Source organism: Marmota monax, unplaced genomic scaffold (assembly GCF_021218885.2).
Source record: "Marmota monax isolate L192 unplaced genomic scaffold, Marmota_monax_Labrador192_F-V1.1 WCK01_AAM20220418_F8-fsc00285, whole genome shotgun sequence".
NCBI lineage: Eukaryota > Metazoa > Chordata > Mammalia > Rodentia > Sciuridae > Marmota > Marmota monax.
Genome location: NW_026695045.1, coordinates 433862 through 460301, shown reverse-complemented (window position 1 = coordinate 460301; position 26440 = coordinate 433862). Strand labels below are relative to the sequence as shown.

At 41.2% G+C, this 26440-nt stretch overlaps 1 protein-coding gene across 13 annotated transcripts in view; it reads right to left on the bottom strand.

Annotated features, from left to right (window-relative positions):
• Positions 1-21936, bottom strand: part of Bptf (bromodomain PHD finger transcription factor) — a 129659-nt gene extending 107723 nt beyond the window's left edge. For all 13 annotated transcript variants that reach the window (XM_046427690.2, XM_046427688.2, XM_046427692.2 and 10 more), the window contains exon 1: positions 21272-21936. In XM_046427690.2, coding sequence (XP_046283646.1) covers positions 21272-21911 — 640 coding nt within the window. In that variant the 5' untranslated portion in view covers positions 21912-21936. The remainder of the gene's footprint in view (positions 1-21271) is intronic.
• Positions 21937-26440: the final 4504 nt, after the last annotated feature.

Below are 26440 nucleotides of genomic sequence, written 5' to 3'. Positions count from 1 at the left end.
ATCATGGTTGAAAGCAAAAACTATAACACTGATTACAGGGCTTTCAATGTATAGATAGATATACAACTACTATACCATGGGGGTAGATAAAGGGGCCCTATATGGCTGTGATGTTTTTACATTTTATTTAAAGTGTTAAAATGCTAACTCTAAGTAATTAGGTATGTTCTGAAATTCCTAGAGCAATTACTAAAAAAAGCAGATATTAAGTCCAATACTAAAATCAAACATGAAAAAAATATTCAGTTAATCCAAAAATAGACATAAAAGGGAAAAAGGGGTAAGGGAAGATATATATATAAATAAATAAATAAATATATATATATATATATATATATATATATATATATATAATAACAAAATAGCAAACCTCTATCCAACCATATCATATCCATTATATTAAATGTAAATGGTCCAAACATACCAACTCAAAGAGAAATGAGAGAATGAATGAATAGTTTGGGTTTTTTTTTTTTTTTTGGGGGGGGAAGGGGGTAAGTACTGAAGACTGAACCCAGGGGCACTTTGCCACTGAGCTATATCCAAAGCCTTTTCATATTTTGAGACATGGCCTAAAATTTGGAATCCTTCTGCCTGTGCCTCCCCAGTCACTGAGATTACGGGAAGAGTGGCTTTTAAAGCAAGAAATATTGCCAGGCCTATTTCATAATGATAAAGGGATTAAATAACCATGAGGACAAAACAACTATAAATGTTCATACACCTAGAACAGAGCATCAAAATACATGTACAATAAACCTATGAAACTACAAGGAGAAAGAGAATAAAACCTAACAGTAGTTGCAGACTTCAACACCTCTCTCAGCAATCAACAGAACAAGTAGACTACAAATCAGCCCAGATTCAGAAACCTTAACACCATTATCAACCAACTTGGTATCAATGACATTTATGGAACACCCTTTCCAACAGCAACAGAATACACCTTTTTTTCCAATTGCAAATAGAACATTCACCCAAAAAGATTTCAGGACATAAAGCAAATTTCAGTTTCTTTTTTTAATTAAGCATACTAAGTTCTCTGACCATAATGGAATTAAATTATTCTGTTAAACCATTAACAAAAGGACATCTGGGAAATCCAAATGTTTGAAAGTTATTACACTTCAAAAATCCATGGCTCAGCAGTGGGGCTGGGGCAAAGTGGCAGAGCACTTGCCTAATACATGTGAGGTTCTGGGTTTGATCCACAGCACCACATAAAAATAAACAAATAACAATGTGATTCTGCAACCTGTACACTCAGAAAAATGAGAAATTATACCCCATTTGATTCAAATGTATGTCAAGATCATTGTATTGTCATGTGTAACTAATAAAAAAATAAATAAATAAACAAATAAAAATAAAGGCATGCTGTCCATCTACAACTACCAAAAAAGAAAAAAAAAATTTTCCCCCAAAAAATCCATGATTCAAGCCTGATATAGTGGAGCATGCCTGTAATCCTAGCAATTCAGATGGCTGAGGCAGGAAGATCACATATCTGAGGACAGCCTCAGCATTTAGCGAGACATATCAGAAATTGCAAAATACAACTAAAAAATTGTTTGAGGGATGTTTACAGCAATTAATGCTTATAATAGAAAATAAAGGTCTTAAATCAATAATCTTAAACTTCTTTTTCAGAAACTAGAAATAAGAAATGTTAATTAAACCCAAAGCAAGCGGGAGGAAAACAATAAAAAGCAGAAATCAACAAAAGAGAAAAACTATAGACAGTCAGGCGTGGTAGTGAATGCCTATAATCCCAGTGACTCAGGAGGCTGAGGCAGAGGACTGCAAGTTCAAGGCTAGCCTCAGCAATTTAGGGAGGCCCTAAACAACTTAGCAAGATCCTGCCTCAAAAATTTAAAAGAGCTGGGGATGTGGCTCAGCAGTTAAGCTCCCCTGAGTTCAATCCCTGGTACCAAAAAAATATATAAAAAATTTAAAAAATAAATCAATGAACTCCAAAATTGCATCTTTTGAGATCAACTAAATTGATAATTTCTGACAATTTGGCCAAAAAAGAGAGAACACAAATTTCAATGAGTACATTACTATAAATTATAGAGATATTAAAAGAATAATAAGGGATTATTATAAACTTTATGTTCACAAATAGGACCTCTCAAATAAAAGGAACCAATTGCGTGAGAGAAAAACAAAGCCCATTCAAAAGGAATTTATAACTGCAATAAACTATCAGAGGAACTGAATTCATAGTGAGAAAATTTTCTTTCCAGCAAAGAAAACTCCAAGCCCAGATGGCTTCACTAGCATATCCTACCAAACCATTAACAAATGAATCATTCCAATTCTACACAATCACCTGTAGTTACAGAAAAAGCAGCAAACTTTCCAATTCATCATGATGCCAGCAGATACCAAAATCAGAGGAAGACATTACAAGGAAACTACAGACATCTTTCATAAACACAAACATAAAAAACTAAAAATACCACTTGTGGGGCTGGGTTTGTGGCTCAGTGGTAGAACACTTGCTTCACATGTGTGAGGCACTAGGTTTGATTCTTACCGCATACAAATAAAAGAATAAAATAAAGGCCTATCAACAACTTAAAAAGAAAATGTGTGGCCAGGTGCGGTGGCGCACACCTGTAATCCTAGCAACGTAGGAGGATCATGAGTTCAAAATCAGCCTCAGCAATGGCAAGGCACTAAGCAACTTAGAGAAGACCCTGTCTCTAAATAAAATACAGAAAAGGGCTGCAGAAGAGTACTTGCCTCTCACGTGTGAGGCACTAGGTTCAATCCTCAGCACCACATAAAAATAAATGAATATTGTGTCCATCTCCAATAATAGAAAAAATTTTAAAAATAGTACCATGTGTGAGAATTCAGCAATATAAAAAGGATAATAGATCACAACCAAGTGGGATTTAACTTGTGGAATACAAACCTGGTTCAATATTTAAAAACAATCTATGTAATTTGCTACGTCAACAGATTAACAACAACAACAAAAAAAAAAAAAAAAAAAACATGAACATTTGAACAGCTCCCCAAAAAAGAATTTAACAAAATTCAGCACCTATTACTAATAAAACTCTCAGTAAAATAGAAAACGACTAAACAGGAACTATCTTCAATCTGAAAAACAGCAGCTAAATAATATGTAATGTGAAAGACTGAATGCTTTAAGCCAAATACCAGAAACAAAACAAAGACATTCACTCTCATCACTCAACATCATATTAAATGTCCTAGCCAGTACAATACAGGGAGGTGATCCATATTAGACAGGAGGAAATAAAACAATCTCTGTCATACAAGATGATTTACCTATGCAGAAAAATCCCAAGAAATCTACAAAAACACAAAGCTACAAACTTGTGAGTTTAGCAAGTTGACAAATTCAACATTTGAAAAACCAATTGCATTTTTTATTATTAATAACAAATAACTGGAAATTCAAATTTTAAAAAGTAGTACAGTGGTAGGGGGGTGTACACTCTGTGGTGGGAATGCTTGCCTGCCATGTGCAGAACCTGGACTTGATCCCCAGAACTATGTGCAAAAAAAAAGAGTACCAATGATAATGGCACCCAAAAAAATCACGAAATATTTAAGTATCAAAGTAACAACACATGAAGGACCAGTATGCTGGAAAACTAAAAAACTGATGAAAAAAGACCTGAATTAAGAGATGGCAAGATTCGGTATTATTAATATATCATTTTTCCCAAAACTGATCTAGAAAGTCAACATAATCCCAATGAAAAACATCCCAATAGGAAACTGGGAATAGTGGCTAACACAGTAATTTGGGAGGCCGAGACAAGAGGATTTGTAGATATGAATAAACTAATTAAAACACAGAGGCTAGGGCTATAGCTCAGTGGCAGAGCACTTGCCTAGCACATGTGAGGCACTGGGTTCGAGCCTTAGTACCACATAAAAATCAATAAAACAAAGGCATTCTGTCCATCTACAACTACCAAATAATAAAAAACATAAATGGAGGGGTTGGGGCTGTAGCTCAGTTGTAGAGCGCTTGCCTCACATGCGTGAGGCACTGGGTTCAATCCTCAGCACCACATAAAAATAAAGATACTGTGTCCATCTACAACTGAAAAAAAAAAAAAAAAATTTTTTAATGGAAAGTCACAAGAAGTGAAATAGCCAAAATAATTCTTTGTGAGTGTGTGTGTGGGTGGGTACCAGGGATTGAACTCAGGGGCACTCAGCCACTGAGTCACATCCCAGCCCTATTTTGTATTTTATTTAGAGATGACAAAAGATCTTAATGAGTTGCTTAGCACCTCACTAAATTACTAAGGCTGGCTTTGAACTCACAATCTTCCTGTCTCAGCCTCCCCAGCTGCTAGGATTACAGGTGTACACCACTGCATCCAGCCCAAAACGATTTTGAATAATAATAAAGTTGGATATACCTACCTTATTTCAAAATTTAACTATTAAACAAGATTACTGCTGGGCTGGAGTTGTAGCTTAGTGGCAGAGCACTTGCCTAGCATGCATGACGCACTGGGTTCAATCCTCAGCACCACATAAAAATAAATAAAATAAAATAAAGACATTCTGTCTACAACTTCAAAAAATAAAAAAAGATTATTGCAACAAAAGGACGGATAGGAGCCAGGCATGGTGGTACACACCTCCAACAGCTCAAGAGGCTAAGACAGGAGGATGGCGAGTTCAAAGCCAGCCTCAAGCAAAAGTGAGGCACTAAGCAATTCAGTGAGACCTTTTGTAGTCTCTAAATAAAATACAAAATAGAGCTGGGGATGTGGCTCAGTGGCTGAGTGTCCCTGAGTTCAATCCCCGGTACCCGAAAAAAAAAAAAAAAAAAAGGATGGAGAGGGACTGGGCCTGGTAGTGCACGATTCTGATCCCAGCTACCCAGGAGACTGAGGCAGAAGGACTGCAAGGGCAAGGGCAGCCTCAGCAACATAGGGAGACCACATCTCAAAAAAAAAAAAAAAAAGAACAGATCACTGGAACATGCTAGTTATATTTTGACACAGATGCAGTAGAAAAGGAAATGCAATGGAGGATCCATTTCAATAAATGGGCTGGGGTAGAGCACTTGTGTAGCATGCACAAGGCCCTGGGTTCAATCCTCAGTGCCACAAAAAAATAAATAAATAAACAAATATAGAATATCAGAACAACCAGGCATCTATATGTAAAAGAAAGAATCTCAAGCTTTATCTCATCTTATAGAAAAAGTAACTCCCCTAGCTCACATCTTATAAAAAACTACAAATGAATCATACATTTTTAAATATAAAACCTAAAACTATAAAACATTTGAAAGAAATCAAAGAAGAAAATCTTTGGAACTTAGGTGAGGAAGCTGCAGATAAGCAATTAGGGTCAGCCCATCACCTGTTATTCTTGGGCCCAGGAGAGCTAAATAAGTGGGAAAATAATCAACCAAATTACAGTATTTGGTAATTTGAAAATTAAGTAAAATTCAAATTGTAGTGTCCATAAAATATGATTAGAACACCACTCATTCATTTACATATTGTCTATGGCTGCTTCTGTACTACAACTGCAGAGTTGTAACAGGGACTGCAAGCCTAAAAGATTTCCTATCAGGCCCTTTACCGAAAAAAGGTTACAGAAAAGTGAAGGGAGTATAAACTGGTTTAGACTTTCAAAGGGCACACACTCCTCACAGTCTAGGAAAACACCCTACAGAAAGAAACACCAACATAAGTGACTAAAGATACATGTCTAGGGCTGGGGTTGTGGCTCAGTGGTAAAGCACTTGCCTCACTTATGTGAGCACTGGGTTTGATTCTCAGCACAACATATAAATAAATGAATAAAATAAAGGTCCATCAACAACTAAAAAATATATTTTTTTAAAAAAAAAGTTACATGTCTAACACAATTAGGACAGCAATGTCTCTAAAAGCAAAAAGGGACTGAAATTTTTCTGTTTGTTTGTTTTGAGGGAGGCGGGTGCTGGGGATGGAACCCAGGGCCTCATTTATGTGAAACAAGCACACTAGAAATGAGTTCTATCCCCAGCCCCTCAATACAACTAAATTTTTAAGCAAATTAATACAAATAACATATGTAGTTATGTGTTAATAAAGTTAAAAAAAAGGACAGTTCACATCTTGACATGCTAGGACTCTGTGAGTGTGCAAGTTTATGACCTCTACCATCAACAATCTCCTCTTCTGAGACAGAGGAACTCAACAACTCAAACTACCCAGAAGTCAGGCTTCCAAGTTTACTGAGGATCAGCAATCGAAGGCCTCTCACCTGGAAAATTCAAACTCAAAAATTTGAGTACGTATCTAAAATTACAGAAAAATCATATTAAAATGTGCACTATTTATACAATACTTTGAAAAATGAGTATGGTCATGGTTAAGGAAAAAACAAAGGTACTGGGCTGGTTGTGGCTCAGCAGTAGGGCATTTGCCTAAGATATATGAGGCACAGGGTTCAATTCTCAGCACCACATATAAATAAATAAAGATCTACTAACAGTTAAAAATTTTTTTAAATGCTCAAATTGTATGATATTACAGTGGATCAAATTAAACATAAAAAATAACAAAAGTAGGGCTGGGGTTGTGGCTCAGTGGTAGAGAGCTTGACTTGCATGTGTGAGGCACTAAGTTCAATTCTCAGCACCACATGTAAAAACAAATGAAATAAAGGTCCAGCAACAACTTAAAAAAAGGACTAAGACTTTAAGAAGTGTGTGAAATAATTTGATTTCTAGAACAGGGAAAACTGAACTGATGGGAGGGGCTAAAATTGTATTAGCTATTTTTAATGTTGAATTATCTCCTCAGACAAGTCTCAATATAGTTGTGCACACATTAGAAAGGAAAAAGGACAAGAAAAAATCCACACTGATTAATATGTGCATTTCTGAAATACTTTTTAAGTTTCATAAATAGAATATACTATAAACAGACCTCAAAGGAGGTAATGTGAACATATTGAAATTAAGCAGGAAGCCATGTTTCTAGTAAAATATAGAAACTGCACCTACTGAACAGTGCCATTCAGTATGAGTCACTTGGCCAGGCTGTCTCCAGTGTGTGAATTACAGAACATATCCATGAGGAGAGAGGAGGCTAAACACTTAACTTTCTTAGAAAACTTCAGGAGGTTCCATGGCTGCAACTTAACCTTTAAGTCAAAAAAGCATTCCAGTCAAAAAAAAAAAGGGGGATATCTTTTCCTTGAAAACCGTTAGCTAAATAATTCGGTTGTCACCATTTATTTATTTTTGTGTGGTACCAGGAACTGAACCCAAGGGCCCTTTCTTTATCACTGAGCTACATCCCAGTCCTTTTATTTTTTATTTTGAGACAGAATTTCACTAAATTGCCAAGGCTGGCCTCAAACTCATGATCCTCCTACCTCAGACTCCCAAGTGGCTTAGATTACAGGATTACATGTACCACCACACCCAATTTGGCAGTAACTCTTGAGAAAGAGGTTTTACATATTAAATAGCCCAGACATACAGACGTACCGGGAAACACTAGTATTTTACAATTCAGTACACATACTATAACTTTTAATTTTACAACATAGGAAGGATTGAATTCTCTCCCCCCTTTTTTTTCTTTTTTCGGTGCTGGGGATTGAACATAGTGGCACTGTATTACTGAGCTACATCCCCTGTCCTTTTTATTTTGAGACAGGGTCTCATTAAGTTGCTAAGGGTCTTGCTAACTTGCCAAGGCTGGCGCGAAACTTATAATCCTCTTGCTTCAGCCTCCTGGAGTCACTGGGATTAAAGACATCTACCACCATGCTGGTTTGACTTATCACATTAAATTCCTCAACCAAGTCTGAATCCTAATCCTTCCTGTTTTATCTATATATAAAATCTTAAGAAAATCTTAACACTGCCAAATTTGCCTTGATTTTGTCAGAACTGTGGCAGGCTCTGGAACATTATCAACTGCCTCTTCCCCCCCTCACCCCCACCACCAAGAACATCAAATAATGTACAGGCATCTCAAAGAAGACCCCACCACTTACCATAGAAATGCAATACTATCATATACACAAAACTGGGCCAACAATCTTGACAGAGGACCAGAGCCAGACTATTGAGGCTACCCAGGCAGCACAGGATTTGAGGCAAAGAAAGGTCCAGAGGAAAAGAGATGTCAGGTAAATTCTTATTGGACCAATAGAGGCCCAGTGACTACCACAGCACAATTATCCAAGCAAACTTTCTGCAATGATATGAAATGACTCAAATGCACTCTGTGTGTGGTGCAATACAGAAGCCACTAGCCACATGTGGCTGCTGAGCACTTGCAATGTCCATAATGCCTCTGAGGAACTAGAGGCTTAATTCATTTTAATTAACTTAAATAGTGTGGCTACCACTGCACAGCCCAGAACTAGAGGGTGAAAAGAACCCAGAAGCTTTCTTTGACCCAGTCAACAGTTACCTTGTGCTGCCTTCTGCACACTAGAGACTGAGCCAGGAACTAAAGGGGGAGCTTGGGTGAGACCCTCCAGCCCTAAAGAAGGTGCCAAGGAAGGAGGTGCCAGATAATTAACAGCTACTTCACAGTCTAATGTCTTAACAAAGAAAACAATAAAGGGGTCAAATAATCAAGAGGATGAAACAATCCTTTTTAAAGGTTTATGACCTTGATAACAGTTTCAAAATACCTGCACACTGATAGAACTCTAAGGAGAAAGAAATTCTTGACACTAGCTGTAGACCTTAACACTACTCTCTCCAGTAATCGATAAAACAAGTAGTCAGAAAATCTGCCAGACACAGAAAATCTTAACACTACCAAAGAACCTGACCTAACTAACATTAATGGACTATCCCAGCCCACAACAGAATACACTTTATTTTCAAGTGCAAATGGAGCATTCCCCTGGACAGACAATATTTCAGGGTGCAAAACAAAGCTCTAAAACTGTCAAACAAAATAAGGGCAATGAAGTATGCTATTTGAACATAATGAAATCAAACTGGAAAGCAGTCCCAGAAAGATACCTAGAAAACCCCCATATAACTGGAAACTAAACAACAGAGAGACGCACGCATGGTGCTGGGAAATGGCATAGGGGGCTGGAGAGCAACTTAGCCCCACGATGAGACAAGGGGAACCATAGAGAAGGCCCACAGAAGGTGAGGGCGTGACGGGTGACAAGGAGGCAGTCAGCACAGCAGAGAGTAACTACAGTTTGTGAGAACTACAAAGAATTCAGTCTTACTTGAAGAACAAATTCAAAGTAATAAGAAATAAAAATAAGGAAACCAACAATAAGGGAGATTTAGAAGTCCAGTCATCCTTGATCCCTTTTTCTTCTCACCACCACAACCCAGCCAAATACATCACTAGGAAGCCATTCTAACTCCTGAAATATTACCCTCCATTCCCACCAATGCCAACCCAGGATGTGTCTACTTCAACAGCCTAGCTCCCTTACTCCCTTCTTATCTGAACCACTCCAATTCAATCTCTTTCCATAGACAGACAGACTTGGGTGCCACTATCCTCCTACCCCAGTACTGAGGATTGAACCCAGGGGCACTTTTACCACTGAGCTATATCCTCACAGTCCCTTTTCAGTTCTTTTTATTTTGAGATAGGGTCTCACTCAATTGCTCAGTCTGGCCTCAACTTGCGATCCTCCTGTCTCAGCCTCCCAACTTGCTGGGAGATACGCACTACCACACCTGGCTCAGAGACACTTTTTAAAGAACACAAATCTAATCACATGATGCCTTACTTAAAAGTACTCACGCTTTTCCCTCCCATCTACTGCATGTGGTATAGAACCCTTTTTTCTCCTCCTTTTACCTGGTTACTCTAACTTTGAGCTTAACTATCACTTCTTCAGGAAAGCCTTCTCTCTGTGCCCTGCTGACGCAATTATATTTACTTGTCCCCTTTTGAAATATTTTTCTTGCTGATACACAGAATGCCTGTCCTGCTTCTGGAGAAACCTCATTAGAGCTGGGGCCATATTTGATATAATTAATCACTATTGTATCCAAGATAGCAACTGGAACACAGCATGCACTCAATAGGTATTTTTTGAATAAATGAATAAAACAAAAAAAGAAAAAGAAATGAATAAATCAATGAAGTAGTCAAAGAAATTCAGATTCTAATAGAACTTTTAACCTATGAAATGCAGAGATGGTTTTTGTTGTTCTTGTTGTTTTGGTTTTTGGTTTGGGGGGGGTTAAATATTTTTTTAGTTGTAGATGGACCCGATATCTTTCTTTTTATGTGGTGCTAAGGATTGAACCAATGCCCCACACATGCGAGGCAGGCGCTCCGCCACTCAGCTGCGGCCCCAGCCCCAGCCCTTTTTTGTTTCTAGCATACTGGGGATTGAACCCTGGAGGATTCTGAGCTACATCCCCAGCCTCACCCCCTTTTTTTCTTTTTTAATTTTCAGACAGGATTTCACTAAATAACCCAGATGGCCCTGAACTTGCAATCCTGCTGCCTCACCACCTCCTCCCTGGAGCAAGATTTACAGGCATGTGCCAACACGCTTGGCCAGAGACAGTTTTTTTTGTTTTTTTTTTTTAATTTTTAATATTTATTTTATTTTTTTTAGTATTTGGCGGACACAACATCTTCGTTTGTATGTGGTGCTGAGGATCGAACCCGGGCCGCACGCATGCCAGGCAAGCGCGCTACTGCTTGAGCCACATCCCCAGCCCCCAGAGACAGTTTTTTAACAGTCAATGCTGGGTGACATGGGCTTTGTATATTACTGGCATAAACAAAATTATTACAATGTAAAATATATAAAAATGATATTGGAAAACCATAATGAAACATAACAAGCACTACATAGCTATTAGAATGACTGGAACTCTCATGTATTGCTGTTGGGAAAATAATATGGCAACACCATTTTGGAAAACAGTTTGGCAACTGCTTTTGGGGGGATGGGATTGTAGCCCAGGGTGCTTTACTACAGAGTTACTTCCCCAACCCTTTTAATTTTGAGACAGGGTGCTTCAAGTTACCTAGAGTCTCAGAAAATTGTTGAGGTTGGCCTCCAACTTATGATCCTCCTGCCTCAGCCTCCAGGGTTGCTTAGGTTACAGTCATGCTCACCACACCCAGGAACAATTGCTTATAAAACAACTGAAATACACTCAACATATAACCCCAGTGATTCCACTCCTAGTTATTTAATGATGAGTAAGAAAAATTTATGTTCACACCAAACTATTGTTGAGCAGCTTTATTCATAATCTTCAAAACCGTGGAAACACCCAAATGTCTTAGTGGATGGATAAACCAACTGTGGTATACACACATAATGGGCTATACTACGCTGTGACAAAAACTGATGACCTATTGATATAAGCAATATCTTGACCAAATTTCTAAAGCATTATTAGGTAACAAAAAAAAATTGGACTCAAAAGCCTACAAGGTATATAATTTCATTTATAACATTCAGTAAAAGGCAAAATTAAAGAACAGAAAATAAATTAGTGGTGGCCAGAGGGCAGAAGTAGGAGTTGATCAGAAAAGCACAAGGGCAGGAATGGTAGGACATGCATGGAATTTGAGTTATCTGGAAAGTTGAGGAAGAAGGATCACAAATTTGAGGACAGCCTCAGCAACTTAGTGAGACTCTAGTGTCAAAATTTTTAAAAAGCTGGATATGATGGCACACACCTGTGATCCCAGAGGCTGGGGAGGCTGAGGCAGGAGGATCACAAGTTCAAAGCCAGCCTCGGCAAAAACAAGTTGTTAAGCAACTCAGTGAGACCCTGTCTCTAAATAAAATACAGAATAGGCTGGAATGTGGCTCAGTAGATGAGTGCCCGTGAATTCAATCTCAGGTACCAAAAAAAAGGGGGTGTGGGGGTGGCGATGTGGCTCAGTGGCTGAGTGCCCTGAGTTCAATCCCCGATATCAAAAAAATAATGATAATAAAAATAATTTTAAAAGGGTGGGGGATAGAGCTCAGTACTTGCCTAGCTTGTGTGAGGCTCTACTACAATTAAAAAAAAAAAAGAAGCACGGGGGCATTTGGGAGGAGTAGTGATGGGACCTTCTATAAAGTAGTGATTACATGGCTGTTCGGCAAAACTTAAAAATTATACACTAATAAGGATGAATTTTAATGTATATGTAAATTGAAAATCAATACTTTTTAAAAATTATTAGTATTCCCAGAGAAATATAAAATGAACAGGATGCTATAAAAAAGGAACAAAGAGGGCTGGGGATGTGGCTCAAGCGGTAGCGCGCTCGCCTGGCATGCGTGCGGCCCGGGTTCGATCCTCAGCACCACATACAAACAAAGATGTTGTGTCCGCCGAGAACTGAAAAATAAATATTAAAAAATAAAAAAATTCTCTCTCTCTCTAAAAAAAAAAAGGAACAAAGAAAATGGCTTTTGAAAATTAATATCTAGAAGCTGAAATAAAAACTGATTCCAAGCCAGGCATGGTGGCACATGCCTGTAATCCCAGCGGATCGGGAGGTGGGGGCAGGAGAACTGCAGGTTCAAACCCAGCCTCAGCAAGTTAGCAAGGCACTAAGCAACTCAGTGAGACCCTGTCTCTAATAAAATACAAAAATAGGGCTGGAATGTGGCTCAGTGGTCAAGTGCCTCTGAGTTCAATCCCTAGCACATACATACATACATACATACATAAAATTCATTTAAAACAAAAAAGAATACAGACAACAATTAAGTGTTGGCGAGGATGTGGGGAGAAAGGCACACTCATACATTGCTGGTAGGACTGCAAATTGGTGCAGCCAATACAGAAAGCAGTATGGAGATTCCTTGGAAAACTGGGAAGGGAACCACCATTTGACCCAGCTATCCCACTCCTCAGTTTATACCCAAAGGACTTAAAAACAGTGTATTAAGGGACACAGCCACATCAATGTTTGTAGCAGCACAATTCACAATAGGTAAACTGTAGAACCAACCCAGATGCCTTTCAGTAGATGAATGGATAGGGAAACTTTGGTTTCCCTATGGAAAATTACTCAGCATTAAAAGAGAATAAAAGCACGGCATTTGCAGGTAGATGGATGAAGTTGGAGAATATAGTGCTAAGTGAAGCAAGCCAATCCCAAAAAATCAAAGGCCAAATGTTTTCTTTGATATGAGGATACAGATGCATAATGGCGACGGTGGGGTGGGGCTCGGAGCATGGGAGAAATGGAGGAACTTTAGATAGGGCGAAGGGAAGGGAAGGGAGGGGACTAGGGGGTGGGAATGATGGTAGAGTGAGTTAGACATCTTCACCCTAGGTACGTGTATAAGACATGAATCACGTGAAATCATTCTGTGTACAATCAGTGTCTTGAAAAATTGTGCTCTATATGTATAATATGAAATGAATTTCATTCTGCCATCATGTATAACAAATCAGAATAAATAAATAAATAAATATTTTTTAAAAATAAAATACTTAGTAAATACTGAGGCAGGAGGACTGACTGCAAGCTCAAAACCAGCTTCAGCAATTTAACAAGGTCCTTTAAGCAATTTACCAAGACCCTATCTCAAAATAAAAACTCAAAAGAGTTGGGGATGTGGCTCAGTGGTTAAGGATCCCTGGGTTCAATCCCCAATACCAAAAAAAAAAAAAACCAAAAAACAGATTCCCCAGATTTAAACCCATGAAATGTGGTTCCAGATTCTACCCTAAATCATTATACTACAACAAATAACATGGGAGGGGGTGTGGCTCAATGGTATAACACTTGCCTTGCATATGTGTGGCACTGGGTTTGATTCTCAGCACCGCATATAAATAAATGAATAAAATAAAGGTCTGTCAACAACTAAAAAAAATTTTTTTTGAAAGAGAGAGAGAGAGAGACTTTTTAATATTTACTTTTTAGTTTTCGGTGGACACAATATCTTTATTTTATTTTATGCTGAGGATCGAACCCAGCGCCCCACGCATGCCAGGTGAGCGCGCTACCGCTTGAGCCACATCCCTAGCCCTAAAAAATTTTTTTTTTTTTAAAGAGAGAGAGCGCTCGCGAGAGAGAGAGAGAGAGAGAGAGAGAGAGAGAGAGAGAATTTTATTATTTATTCTTTAGTTTTCAGCGGACACAGCATCTTTATTTGTATGTGGTGCTGAGGATCGAACCCAGGCCGCACGCATGCCAGGCGAGCACGCTACCGCTTGAGCCACATCCCCAGCCCCCCTAAAAATTTTTTTAATGTTATTTTTCATTGTAGATGGACACGTATCTTTATTTTTATTTATTTATTTTTATGTGGTGCTGAGGATCCAACCCAGGGCCTCACGCGTACAAACAAGGCAAGCGCTCAACCACTGAGCTACAACCCCAGCCCTAAATTTTTTTTTTTTAAATCACATCTCTAGATCCGACAATCAAAGAAGACTCATCTAGAATCACCAAATTCTCACAAATTATGACAGACTAAAATTCTGTGGTATGCTTATATATTAGGTGCCCCTGACACCTGCCACAAGTCTTCACACTGCCAGTGTGGAAATCAGCAGTATGAGCCCCACTTACACTCGTCCTTATCAGGCAAATGCTTCTAGAATAAACTCCCCAAGCTGACTGAAGGCAATACAATAATCACAGACCTTTAGGAAGACTCAAAATCCAGCTGACTTTTGTCTTAAGAGAATTCTGTTTAAAAATTATTATAGGACTGGGATTGTGGCTCAACAGTAGAGCCCTCACCTAGCACGGGCTGGACTCGGGTTCGATCCTCAGCAACACATAAAAATAAAGGCATTGTGTTGTGTCCATCTACACCTAAAAAATAAAATTAAAAAAAAATATATTATAACAGAGTTGGGATTGTAGCACAGTGGTAGTGCACTTGCCTAGCAGGAATGAGGCCCTGGGTTCCATTCCCAGCACAGGAAGGAAGGAAGGAAGGAAGGAAGGAAGGAAGGAAGGAAGGAAGGAAGGAAGGAAGGAATAAACTAACTACTGTTAACCAATGAAACAAGGCTGGGTGAATTTGCAGCCAGGCATGGTGGCACAAATCTGTAATTCCAGCAACTAGGAAGGCTGAGGCAGGAGGACTTCAATTCAAAGCCAGCCTCAACAATTTACCAAGATCCTGTCTCAATAAAATGAGATGGTAAATGTAGTTCAGTGGTAGAGCACCCCTGAGTTCAATCCCCAGTACAGGGGGAAAAAAAATAATTAAAAAAAAAATTTTGTAGTTACAGATGAACAGAATGCCTTTATTTTATTTATTCATCTTTATATGGTACTAAGGATTGAACCCAGTAAGTGCCTTACACATGCTAGGCAAGCACTCTGCCACTGAGCTATAGCCCCAACCCCAATTTTTTTTTTAATTGCAATGATCCAACAATTCCACACCTAGGTATGTTTATATAAACATATACGTATACACACGCTTATGTATATGTATAGAGAAATAAAAACCTATGTCTAGAAAAAAAACTGTACATGAATGTTCACAGTGGCGTTTTTCATAATAGTCAAAATCTGAAAACAAATGACCATGAATTGATGAAATGGATAAGCAAAACATCATGTAGTCATATAAAATGAAAATACTATTTAAATATAGTACTGATACATGCTACAACATTTATCAGTTTCAACTCACAGCTTCAAAAAAAATTAAAAAATCAGTCAGCAATTTAGAAGATGGCCAATAAATGTTAGCTATTACTGTTACTGTGTTTATAATTTTTCAGCAAACTATGGGCAATCAAAAATGTTATTTAAATAATATAACAATAATAATGTAACAAAAAGACAGCCGGGTGTGGTGGAGCACACCTTTCCCAGCAGCTAGGGAGACTGAGGCAGAAGGATAGAGAGTTCAAAGTCAGCCTCAGCAACAGCGAGGTGCTTAGCAACTCAATGAGACCCTGTCACTAATAAAATACAAAACAGGGGGCTGGGGATGTGGCTCAAGCGGTAGCGCGCTCGCCTGGCATGCGTGCGGCCCGGGTTCGATACTCAGCACCACATACCAACAAAGATGTTGTGTCCGCCGAGAACTAAAAAAAAATAAATAAATTTAACAAAAAAAAAAAAAAAGGATTATATCATGCATTTAAAAAAAAAAAAAAATACAAAACAGGGTTGGGGATGTAGCTCAGTGGTTCCAGTGCCCCTGGGTTCAATCCCCAATACATTAAAGAAAAAAAAAAAGACTATATAAAAATAATCTTAGATATGTACCAGCAAACCATTGAACCATAACTCTATATAATAATGTGCATTTTAATTCTTTCTCTATAGTTTACTTTCAGTCTTTGAAGTGCATTTTGCATGTATAAGTATTTTGCTTTTTTTTTTAATTGAAAAATATTCTGCCTTCCACTGGACACAGCAGCACAGGCCTATAATTCCAGCAATTTGGGAGGCCGTGGCAGGAGGATCACAAGTGCAAGTTTGAGACCAGTCTGGGCAATTTAGTGAGACTTATCTCAAAATCAAAAAAAAAAAAAAAAAAAATGAAAAAGAATTGGGGACGTAGTTCAGTGGCAAAGCACCCCTGGGTTCAATCTCCAGTATTTAAAAAAAAAAAAAAAGCTTCCAAAAACATGACAAAAGTTAGAATGAGAGTCTCTGCTAAGATACAACTAAAGTATAAAGCTGAGATTATAATCACTTCAATAAACGGACATTCAAAGAGAAGAGACCAAGGTGAGCAAGAAGAATCCTGGATGACTTCTCATGGCAAGGGGGGTTTGAGCCTAAGCAACAGAGGGAAAAAGGACAGCAGCTAAGATTTGCTCCTGCTGTCACCTAGCTGTCACTGGCCATCACTACCCACCAACCTCTCACTCCCATACACTCACCTGGAAGGACATATAGTGACTCAGAGGACAACAGGGTCTTGAGAGGTAAGGAAAGAAAGACCTAACAGAAGAGACCAGATCTCCTGGCCTTACCTCCCCCAATCCTGCTGCACACACATTTCAATACACGGACCCATTTCCAAATATGCCTGTGGGCAAGTACCAGAAGAGCAGGCAAGCAAGCCTATTTATTATCACAAACCTAGGACACGCCTCTGTACTACTCATAGATCATGTTGCCCAACTTTTTAAAATCTCTTCTGGCTCTCATTTACTTTCTTTTAATTCTCATGTTTAACCTCTTCAGGTGCTCATACCTGAAAAGACATCGCACTCGTTTCCCTTATAATCTTTACCTACCTGTTGGTGAACACACTGTCTTCTTTCAGATGCTTCCACTCTCGCTCTACACTTCTGACAGATCAAGGCCCAAAGAATTCTGAAGTGCTTCTGGATAGATCTTCCACCCAAGGCTAAAAACCCATCCAGATCCCACCATCACATCCTCTTCCAATCCATCCTGTTGTGCAAGAAGCCATGCTATACTTTCTAGCAGACCACTGACATCCTATCCCACTGCTGCCAGATCTTCTGACTGATTCTCAGTACCCAAATTAAACATCTGAAACGGATGGGGGCGGGGGGTTGAGACCACCTCACAAGTCACTCTCTCAGTCTGGGGGAAAGGGCTACAGCAGGGGCTTAACCATATCTTTGTGAGGTGACGTCGGTGTGATGCACACTTGTGCATGACGCTGATGGGAATACAGCCCATCCCTTGGGTGTCCCAGGAGTGAAAAAAGTCTGAGGTCACCAGTCTGGCCCAAGCCTTATTCGACAAATGAGGGAGGAAATAAATGGCTCTGGCTTGTTTCTCTAGGAACTGCCCAACACAACATACAATGGAACTTTACAGTTTATTTCCTATTCACATTCTCAGGCTCTTCCAACTGCCCACTTGTTACTATCAGTGCCTGAGCTCATTTTGCTCACTCCCTCCCTCAGTCCGTCCTTACCATCCACAAACCCATCCAGGAAGCATCTGCCCACACCAACCTCCCTGAACTGGGTATGATCCTGCCTTCCTTTAAATCTCCACTGTACTTTGTACCTCACTTGTAGCAATCAGGAATTACATGTATACTGAAAAGATATTTGGCTGACACTGCTGGGAATAAATACTGCCAAACCAGTAGCAAATTCTGTTTCAGATGAATCTATAGTTTATTCATGGCATGTCTGCCACTGATCTCCACTGTGGACATAAATCTTTTAAGTCTCCCAGGATAATGCCAGGGTTTTTGCTTTCTGAAGTGATCAGAGGTTCCAAATTTCAAAATTGCAGGTAAGTATTCTTAGAAATTTCACACAAGTTAAATGCAAGAACCACTGTTTCAAGTATAATTTTTTTCAAATATAATTTTCAAATATAATTTTTTTAAATTAGTAAGTGCTTCATTTCAGAGGGCTTAGAAAACTTTACCAAATGCCTATTCAAAACAGATTTTCTATATAATCTTTCTCAATGCATTAGCAAAGTAGCCTATTAACCAAAATAATTCTAAATTTTATAAATAAAAATAATAAAGGTTTTATTCATTTAAATGTCTCTAGTGTAAGCCGAACAAGATGATTTCAAAGTTGACATTCCTACGTAACATTTGTCATGGGAATATCTTAGGTATCCACTTAAATTTTTCCTTCTTTAAGGAAAACATTTCATCTCCAATGAATAAACTTCTTTAAATCTATGGCTTTAGCAATATAAGCCAATGTCTTTGTATCAACAATTATACAAAGTACTCCATACATAGTACTACAAAGTACCCAATAGATAAATAGATGAATGAGCTATTTTTAATACTAGCAATTTAATTAGTGCTTATGCCAACATTCTAAAATACAAAAACTAACCCACTTATTGTAAATTATCAATAAAGTAAACTCCTCTTTTAGCCTTGACACTACATAGAATTCATATCCACCAACTCTATTTTTTTATTGCTCTTGGGATATCTTCCACACATATACACAAATACCTGACAGCCTTCCTTTCAGGAAGTACAGATAATGAAACTAATCTGTAGCCTGAACAACCCACTGCCATGCTTTGTTACTCATTTTAGGCCAGTGCACATATACTAAAAGTTCAGAACACAAAATGTAACATTCAAAAGGCAAAACATTCAAATTAACACCACATCCAATAAAAGGAGAATGCCTGGCAAGCCTATGAAACAGCAGCTCAAAACAGTTAACTCTGCTATTAGAAACATTCACTAGTCAAACTGTCTATCAAAATCTAATGAGACCAACTGTTAAGTTTCCTAAACCCAAAGTATTTAAGTTATGGTATCCACTACAGAATTATCAAAACTTCACTTATTACAAATTCTCAGCTACTAACAATGATTTGTCCAACCAATCTTTGATGAGTACCGGCTATGTGTAAAACACACTGTTAGGAGACGCTGAGTGTATACAAACACTTACCCCTAAGGAGTTAATAATTTCATATAAACATACGGCAAGTATATACAAGATAGGTTACAAGTGTCACTAAGAACAAAAAATCACAGAAGTATCAGAAATATACAAGTTTTGTTTTGTTTTTTTAAGGACAACTACCCACAATAATGGAACTCAGCATATACACAGCCATCAATCCTAAATATTATTGGCTGGGCCTTCAGGTAGGAATTAAAGTTAGCTGAACTGCTCTGCCAAAATGCCTCAATCCTATCTTTAAAAAAACTTCTTCCCTAGTGTCTGTAATTCAGTCTCCATGTTTGAATTCCAGGTTCTTGGTACAATGAGGATCAACATGTGATTTCTTAAAGTAAAACCTATTACTATAAAAGATACACTAAAACTAACTTGGCAAGAAATGAAAAGTTGCAAACAGTCCCTTCTACACACAAGACATAAACCCTTGACACTCATTCATTCCCTTCCTTCTCCCTGCCAGCATCTCCCCACCACAAGACAGGTAACTATTCTTTTCAGAAAAAAATTACCTTGTCTCATTTGATGTTATGACTACCTAAATGGGTTTAATCTGGCCTAATACCCGCACTTAACCCAGTAAGAATTTAAACATTCATAAAAATATTTCAAAGTAACCATTCCTACTACTCTATATAGTCTCTCAGAAAGTGACAGGACACACATTAATTGCCTCCCATTTCCTCAAAAACTTTACTTTTGTAAACTAAATGAATTACAACTGGATTCTAATTTAGTTAATCCAGGTAAACAAAAATATAAAGGAAAAGCCTGTTAAGCTGTTGCTATAGGTTGTTTTGTTCACAATGTAGTAAACCACAACTATGCATTCACTACAAATCAGTAATTGTGCGTGGCTTTTTTTTTTTTTAACAAAATACATCTCAGCACCAGCCTGGAGAAACTTTTCTGTGAGAAAACAGGTGAGACTTCACCATGGAGAAATTCATTACAGTTCCAGGGAGGACTTTTTCCTCAAAAATAAAATGAAAAGAAAAAGTCATTTTGTAATCAATCTGACACTGCTGCTGTGACTTCAAAAGTTCATCTCCAGCAATTATGTCTGGATGATCAACCGCACATCCTCTGCAACAGGTGCCACAGAACTTGCATTTCGCAAACAAAGCAAAGGGATCACAAGAGGATCCACGTTCCTGAGGCTTTGCATTTTACTTCAGATTTAACCAAAACGATTCTGAATCGGATGGATTACTAAATTAGGCTTGGTTTGGTTTGGTTTCTGACTTTGTTTTTTAACCAGCCATTGACTAACAACTGTTGCACGCGCCCATTAGCACTTGAATACAAACACACACACACACACACACACACACACACACGACCAGATAAGGTTCCCCTACCATCTCAACTGATCATTTCCTTAACATAATTTTTAAACCGCATAGCTAGGGGTGAGAAGGGAAGCATGTATTGTGTGTATTTGGATCCCACAAACCGTCTCAATCCTTAATACCCTTTTAAGGAACAGACAGACAATAAAAATCTACAAGAAACCACATTAGAAATGCAAAGAGGTTTGCAAAACAAGAGGCTTCCTTCATTCTAAAAAGCCCACACCAAAACAAGGGGAGAAAAATGAACGCAATGGGTGTGTGTGTGCCAAAGTTTCAATCCTGCCGGTGGAGACACTGCACTGGCACAAATTTTGAAGAGGAAAAGGGGGGGGCTGGGGGGTGAGGAAGAAAGCGAGCGAGTGTGTGGCCTGCAAACTGCAACAATGCAATCTCCATTTTGAACAATGCGCCTCTTTCCTCTTGTAAATCTAGTTTTTTGCCACTTGATGTGTCGTCGCATTTCCCCTCCGTTTGGGGGGCGGGCGGGGATGGGGGGAGACCGGAGCAGGATGCACTCACTGCACACGAGAGGGAGTGAGCGAGGGGGGAGGGGGAGGAGGTGGGGAAGGAGGCTGCAGCGACCGGCCTGGGTGGGTACCTGGAGTGCTGCTGTAGGTGCTGTGGCTCCTGAAGCTGCTTTCCGTGCAGTAACTGGCGTCGTCGTCATCATCTTCCATCTCCTCCGGATAATCCGAGTCATCCTCGTCTTCCTCCATCTCATCTTCCTCTTCCTCCTCGGAATCCTGGGTCTCCTCGGCGTCGCCGTCCTCCTCCTCCTCTTCCTCCTCCTCCTCGGAGACCATGTCCTCCTCCTCCTCCTCCTCCTCGCTCTCGTGGTCATCGTACACCACTTTGTTGACGGCCCTGCGGGCCGGGGTGGTCCGGGCCAGGTGGCCGCCGCCGCCCCCGCCCCCCGTCCTGCCGCCCCCGCCTCCTCGCCCCCCCCGGCCCGGGGCGCTGGTGCTGGGGGGGGCCGGCGGCGGCGGCGGCGGCGGCGGCGGCGGCGGCTTCCTCCGGCTACTGCTGCCCCCCCTGGGCGAGCTCAGCCGCGTCTTGGGCGCCACCTCAGCCTGGGCGGCGGCCCACCTGCCCCGGCTGCTGCCGCGGTGCCGCGAGCGGAGCCCCCCGATGGGTCCGGACGTGGGCGGCGGCGGCGGTGGCGGTGGCGGGGCTGGGGCGCAGCGCTCCGCAGCGGGAGCCGCGGGCTGCTTGGGCGGCCTGCCCCGCCGGCCCCTCATGTCGGAGCCGCGGCGGGGGGAGAAGGGAAAGCGGAGGGGGGAGGGGCGGGCGCAGGGGGCGGTGGGGGGCGCCGGGGCCGGGTGGGGAGGCCTGCGGGGCCGGGCGGGAGGGGCCCGGCCGGCGGAAGCGGGTGGAGGGAGAAGGCTCAGTCCGAATTGCTGGGGCCCCACTCCGGATCGCCTTCAGCCGCCATCTTGTTTCTTCCCTCTCGCTCGGTGACTGGGGGAACCGACAGCGGCCGCAGGCCCGGAGAGCGGTCACGTGAGCTGCGCCGCCGACGAGCCTGGGACGGAGCGAGGGCGCGCGGCGGCCGCTAGGGGGAGCGCGGGAGCGACGCGTCGGGGGCGGGGAGCCCTGGAGCCCGGGCTCGGCTCGGAACGGAGAGAGGGGCGCGCCGCTCGCGAAATGCCCCAGCCGGAAGCCTCGGGGGGGCGGGGGGGATCAAAGTCCCCGCCCGGTCCCGGCTGGAGCCCGAAAGCGGCACAGCCACCTCCGCGACTCGTACACGAGGTTAGGAGAGGCCCCAGGTAGTCGTGCCCCTCGCGCCCCCGTGGGGAAACCGAGGCGCTTTCGGAGCCCTAGAGGGTGTCGAGGGGGAAGACCCCAGCGACCTAGGGTGCCAGGCAGCTCCAGCGACGGAGGGAAATTGGGGGCCGGGGAGGAGAGCCCCCAGAATGTGAAACTGCGAAGGCTTGGTTGTAGAGTCCTGAAATTGATCCCAATGACCACTGCTGGGGAACTGCCAGGAACCACACCCGGGGCTGCGGGACCCGGAGGGAGGGTCACTCTGGATCGTGGCATAGGGTCCCCATCCGGAAAGCCTCTGATGACCTTCAGAACGCAGCCACTTTCCGGCATCTCCTCCCCTTTCCCGAAGACCCAGCTAGGAACTCTGCCACCTCTGCCAGAACTTGCCTCGCTCCCCTTTGCGGTGGAAGGTGGCATCTCGCCTGAAGTCTACTTCAAGATGTTATGTTTGTATTAATTGGGAAACAGCTTTAGTTTCTTTACTTGACAAGCTACTAGGTCTTAGCTCGGCCCCTAGAACGAACCATGATGACGAAATTTCAGGCACACACCCCAAATCAGGAGGACTCCTGGGGCCAAGGTTAGCTCTGGGGATGAGAGAGGTTTTACAAACCTATATTAATATCTATTGAAATATGAGACAACCAAAGAGCAAATTAAAGAAAAATAGTTAATAGGGTTCTGCCCACTAATTGCCTTACTACAGTCTGGTTAGGAAAATAAAACACATATATGAAGTGAAAGTTAAGCCGGGTGTGGTAGCGCCTGCCCATAATCCGAGCTGCTAGGGAGGCTGAGGCAGGAGGATCCCGAGTTCAAAGGCAGTCTCAGCAATTAATCGAGGCTCTAAGCCACTCTGACTGTGTCTTTAAATAAAATACAAAAAGGACTGAGGTTGTGACTCAGGGGTTTAAACGCCCCTGGGTTTAATCCCTGGTAACAAAATACAAGCAGTAGCCAAACCGTGGTCCATACCTATAATTCTAGAGACTCAGCGATTGGAAAGGATTAGACAGGAGGATTGCAAATTGTTCAGACCAGCCTCAGCCACTTGGATCCTGGATTCTGTCTCAAAAAGGACTGAGTATGTAGCTTAGTGGTAAAGCATCCTAGATTCAATTCCCACTACCAATAAATAAATAAACTACAAGGACTGATTGCCAAATGTATTCACTATAATTCAGTTGCACATCAAGGATAACAAACATACCTACAGGGACCAGATAAGTAATGAAAAGTGGGCAAGGTGATGGATTTGGCAAACAGAAGTGCTCATGTTTTGTTTAATGAAAGCAGCTATGGGAATGCAGCCCTAAAATGGCTAGAGAATTTTCAAGAGAATATGAAAATGTGGTTTTCACATGAACTCTTGATTTTTAAATGTTGGCAAAAGTCAACGTCTTTAAAACCCTTCAGATTCGTTAAAATATATGTGGTACAGGCTGGGTGCAGTGGCACATGCTGGTAATCCCAGAAGTTTGGGAGCCTGAGGCAGGAGGATCACAAGTTAAAAGCCTCAGCAACTTAGTGAGGCCCTAAGTTAACTTAGCAAGACCCTGTCTCAAAATAAAATATGAAAAGGGCTGGGGATGTGACTCAGTAGCATCCCTGGGTTCAACTCCTGGTATCAAAAGGAAAAAGAAAAAAAAAGATATATATATATGGGGGGGGGGGATAGATACAGCCCAAAGTCCACAGAGTCTATAAGTTTACTTATAGACTTATAAATGGAATTTAAGCTCTCAAGCTGTTACCTTCTACCTGGCTGAAATTCCTGATGATTCGTAGGCTGTTCCACTGTTCTAAGAAGCTACCTACTTCTGGTTGTTGGTGTGTACAATAAGGTTAGTGAATCTCATAGGACAGTCTTCTTTCACTGTGAAGTTGATTCATTAAGCAATGAATGCAACTCATGTTATTGAGTTAGCTATTCAGTAAACCCACATCGGGTGATGCTGGTAAAAGCGCAGCTAGCAGGAAAAGCAGATCCAAATTCAGTGTAAACACTTTCCCATGATACTGACTCACCATCCCTCCATGATAGAGTCCATTATAATGATTCCTTTTTAAATGGGCACTCCACAGTGGCAACAGCCAGGTTAGCCTGGGGGAGAAACCTATGATGAGCCTGTCATAACCTCTGTACCAGACTCATTGCCATTTTGTTCAGGTCCTCAGTAGGCAGGCACTGGCTTGACTAGGGGAGGAGCTTGATTTATGTCCACAGGTGGCTCTGTCCATCCACTTGCTCCTTATAGTTTTTTTAGCAATGAGAATATTTTGATAAGCATTCAATATGAGACACAAATACTCTCTAAGTCTAATCCGAGATGTTCTACATCCTCACCCCCAAACCTCCTTGTCACCAATCTGGGTTCATTACCACCTGGTCCCTGGGTTGAATAGTCTTTCTTATGGCAAAGAGAATCATAAGAGTACAACTCAAGTTGCCGAGTGATGGCGCACACCTGTAATCCCAGCTGCTTGGGGGGAAGAGACAGGAGTATCGCAAGTTCAAAGCCAGCCTTAGCAAAAGCAGGATGCTAAGCAATTCAGTGAGACCCTGTCTCTAAATAAAATATATAATAGGGCTGGGGATGTGGCTCAGTGGTTGAATGCCCCTGAGTTCAATCCCAGATACCAAAAAAAAAAAAAAAATTGTACAACTCAAACCTCCATCCACTAGGAAGGTTTCTTCTTGCCCCTGTCTTTCAAGAACACAAAGTGTAGTTCTGCCATTTCCAGCTATGTCATCCATAGGTCCCCTGGTCATGGGGAGTTCTCCAGAAGGGCATGGTTGTGAATTGAGGGAGTGGTGGCAATGAGATAATGAGATGAGAACAAATACGCTTGGCGTTGCACTACATCTGTGCTTCACCGGAACTTGTTCAGACCTGCTCATATATACCATGCTTCCTGGGGAAAGGAGTACTGCTGGGCACTTTATGGCTAAGTGGAACAGACACTCAGTTCACAGTAAGCTACACAGGTATGTGGTCATCTGGCTTTTCATCTTTGTCAGGACCCAGGGGCAAACTAAAAGCAATTTCCAAAGAGAAGAATAGTTATTAGCCAAAGAGAGCAAGACTTGGTTTCAAACTCTAAGCAGATCCATAGTGATGTTCCTTTGGGGGTTTGTCATAAGCTCTGTACAGCATCCCAGAGTGTGACTGTGAATGGAGGATCACTGAATACCCTGGATCAGGAGGCCCAATTGCACTGCAGTCTGGATCTGCTGAAGAACCTCCTGCTCTGCCTTGTAGCTCAACATTAGCAAGCTTCAGGTCACTTTGAAAAATGGCATAAAGGAGCACATGCAGATGTGGTATATATAAATCCAAAGACAGCTGCCCAGCACCCAGTACTGTCAAAAGAAACCACACCGCCCACAGTCCTTGAATTCTTCACATCCATTACATGGCTACAAGCACTCCTCTAGACACTTGCCTTTAATTCCAAGTGACATGGGTGATTTTGTTGAATTGTGTTTCCACTGTTTGCCAACAGTGGGGTGTGAATGGCACTCATTAGAATCACATACCTAAATAATAGATGCATTATCTTTACCTCAGCCCCAAAGACGAGACTAAGGATCACAGACCACCCCAGCCATTTCTCTGAGAACTATGCTCTACAGCCACTCTGATACCCATTTGTCAGTAAGGTCCTTGATGGCAAGCAACAGATACCAGCCCTGCCTACTTCCATGCATAGAATCACTGCATTGTGAGCGTCCAAGAACTAGGCTCTGAGGCTTTGAAGCCAGGAAGGGTTCAAAATCAGGCTACAGATTTTTTTTTTTTTTTTTTTTTTTTTAAAGAGAGAGTGAGAGAGATAGAGGTAGAGAGAGAGAGAATTTTTTAATATTTATTTTTTAGTATTTGGCGGACACAACATCTTTGTTTGTATGTGGTGCTGAGGATCGAACCCGGGCCGCACGCATGCCAGGCGAGCGCGCTACCGCTTGAGCCACATCCCAGCCCCCAGGCTACAGATTTGA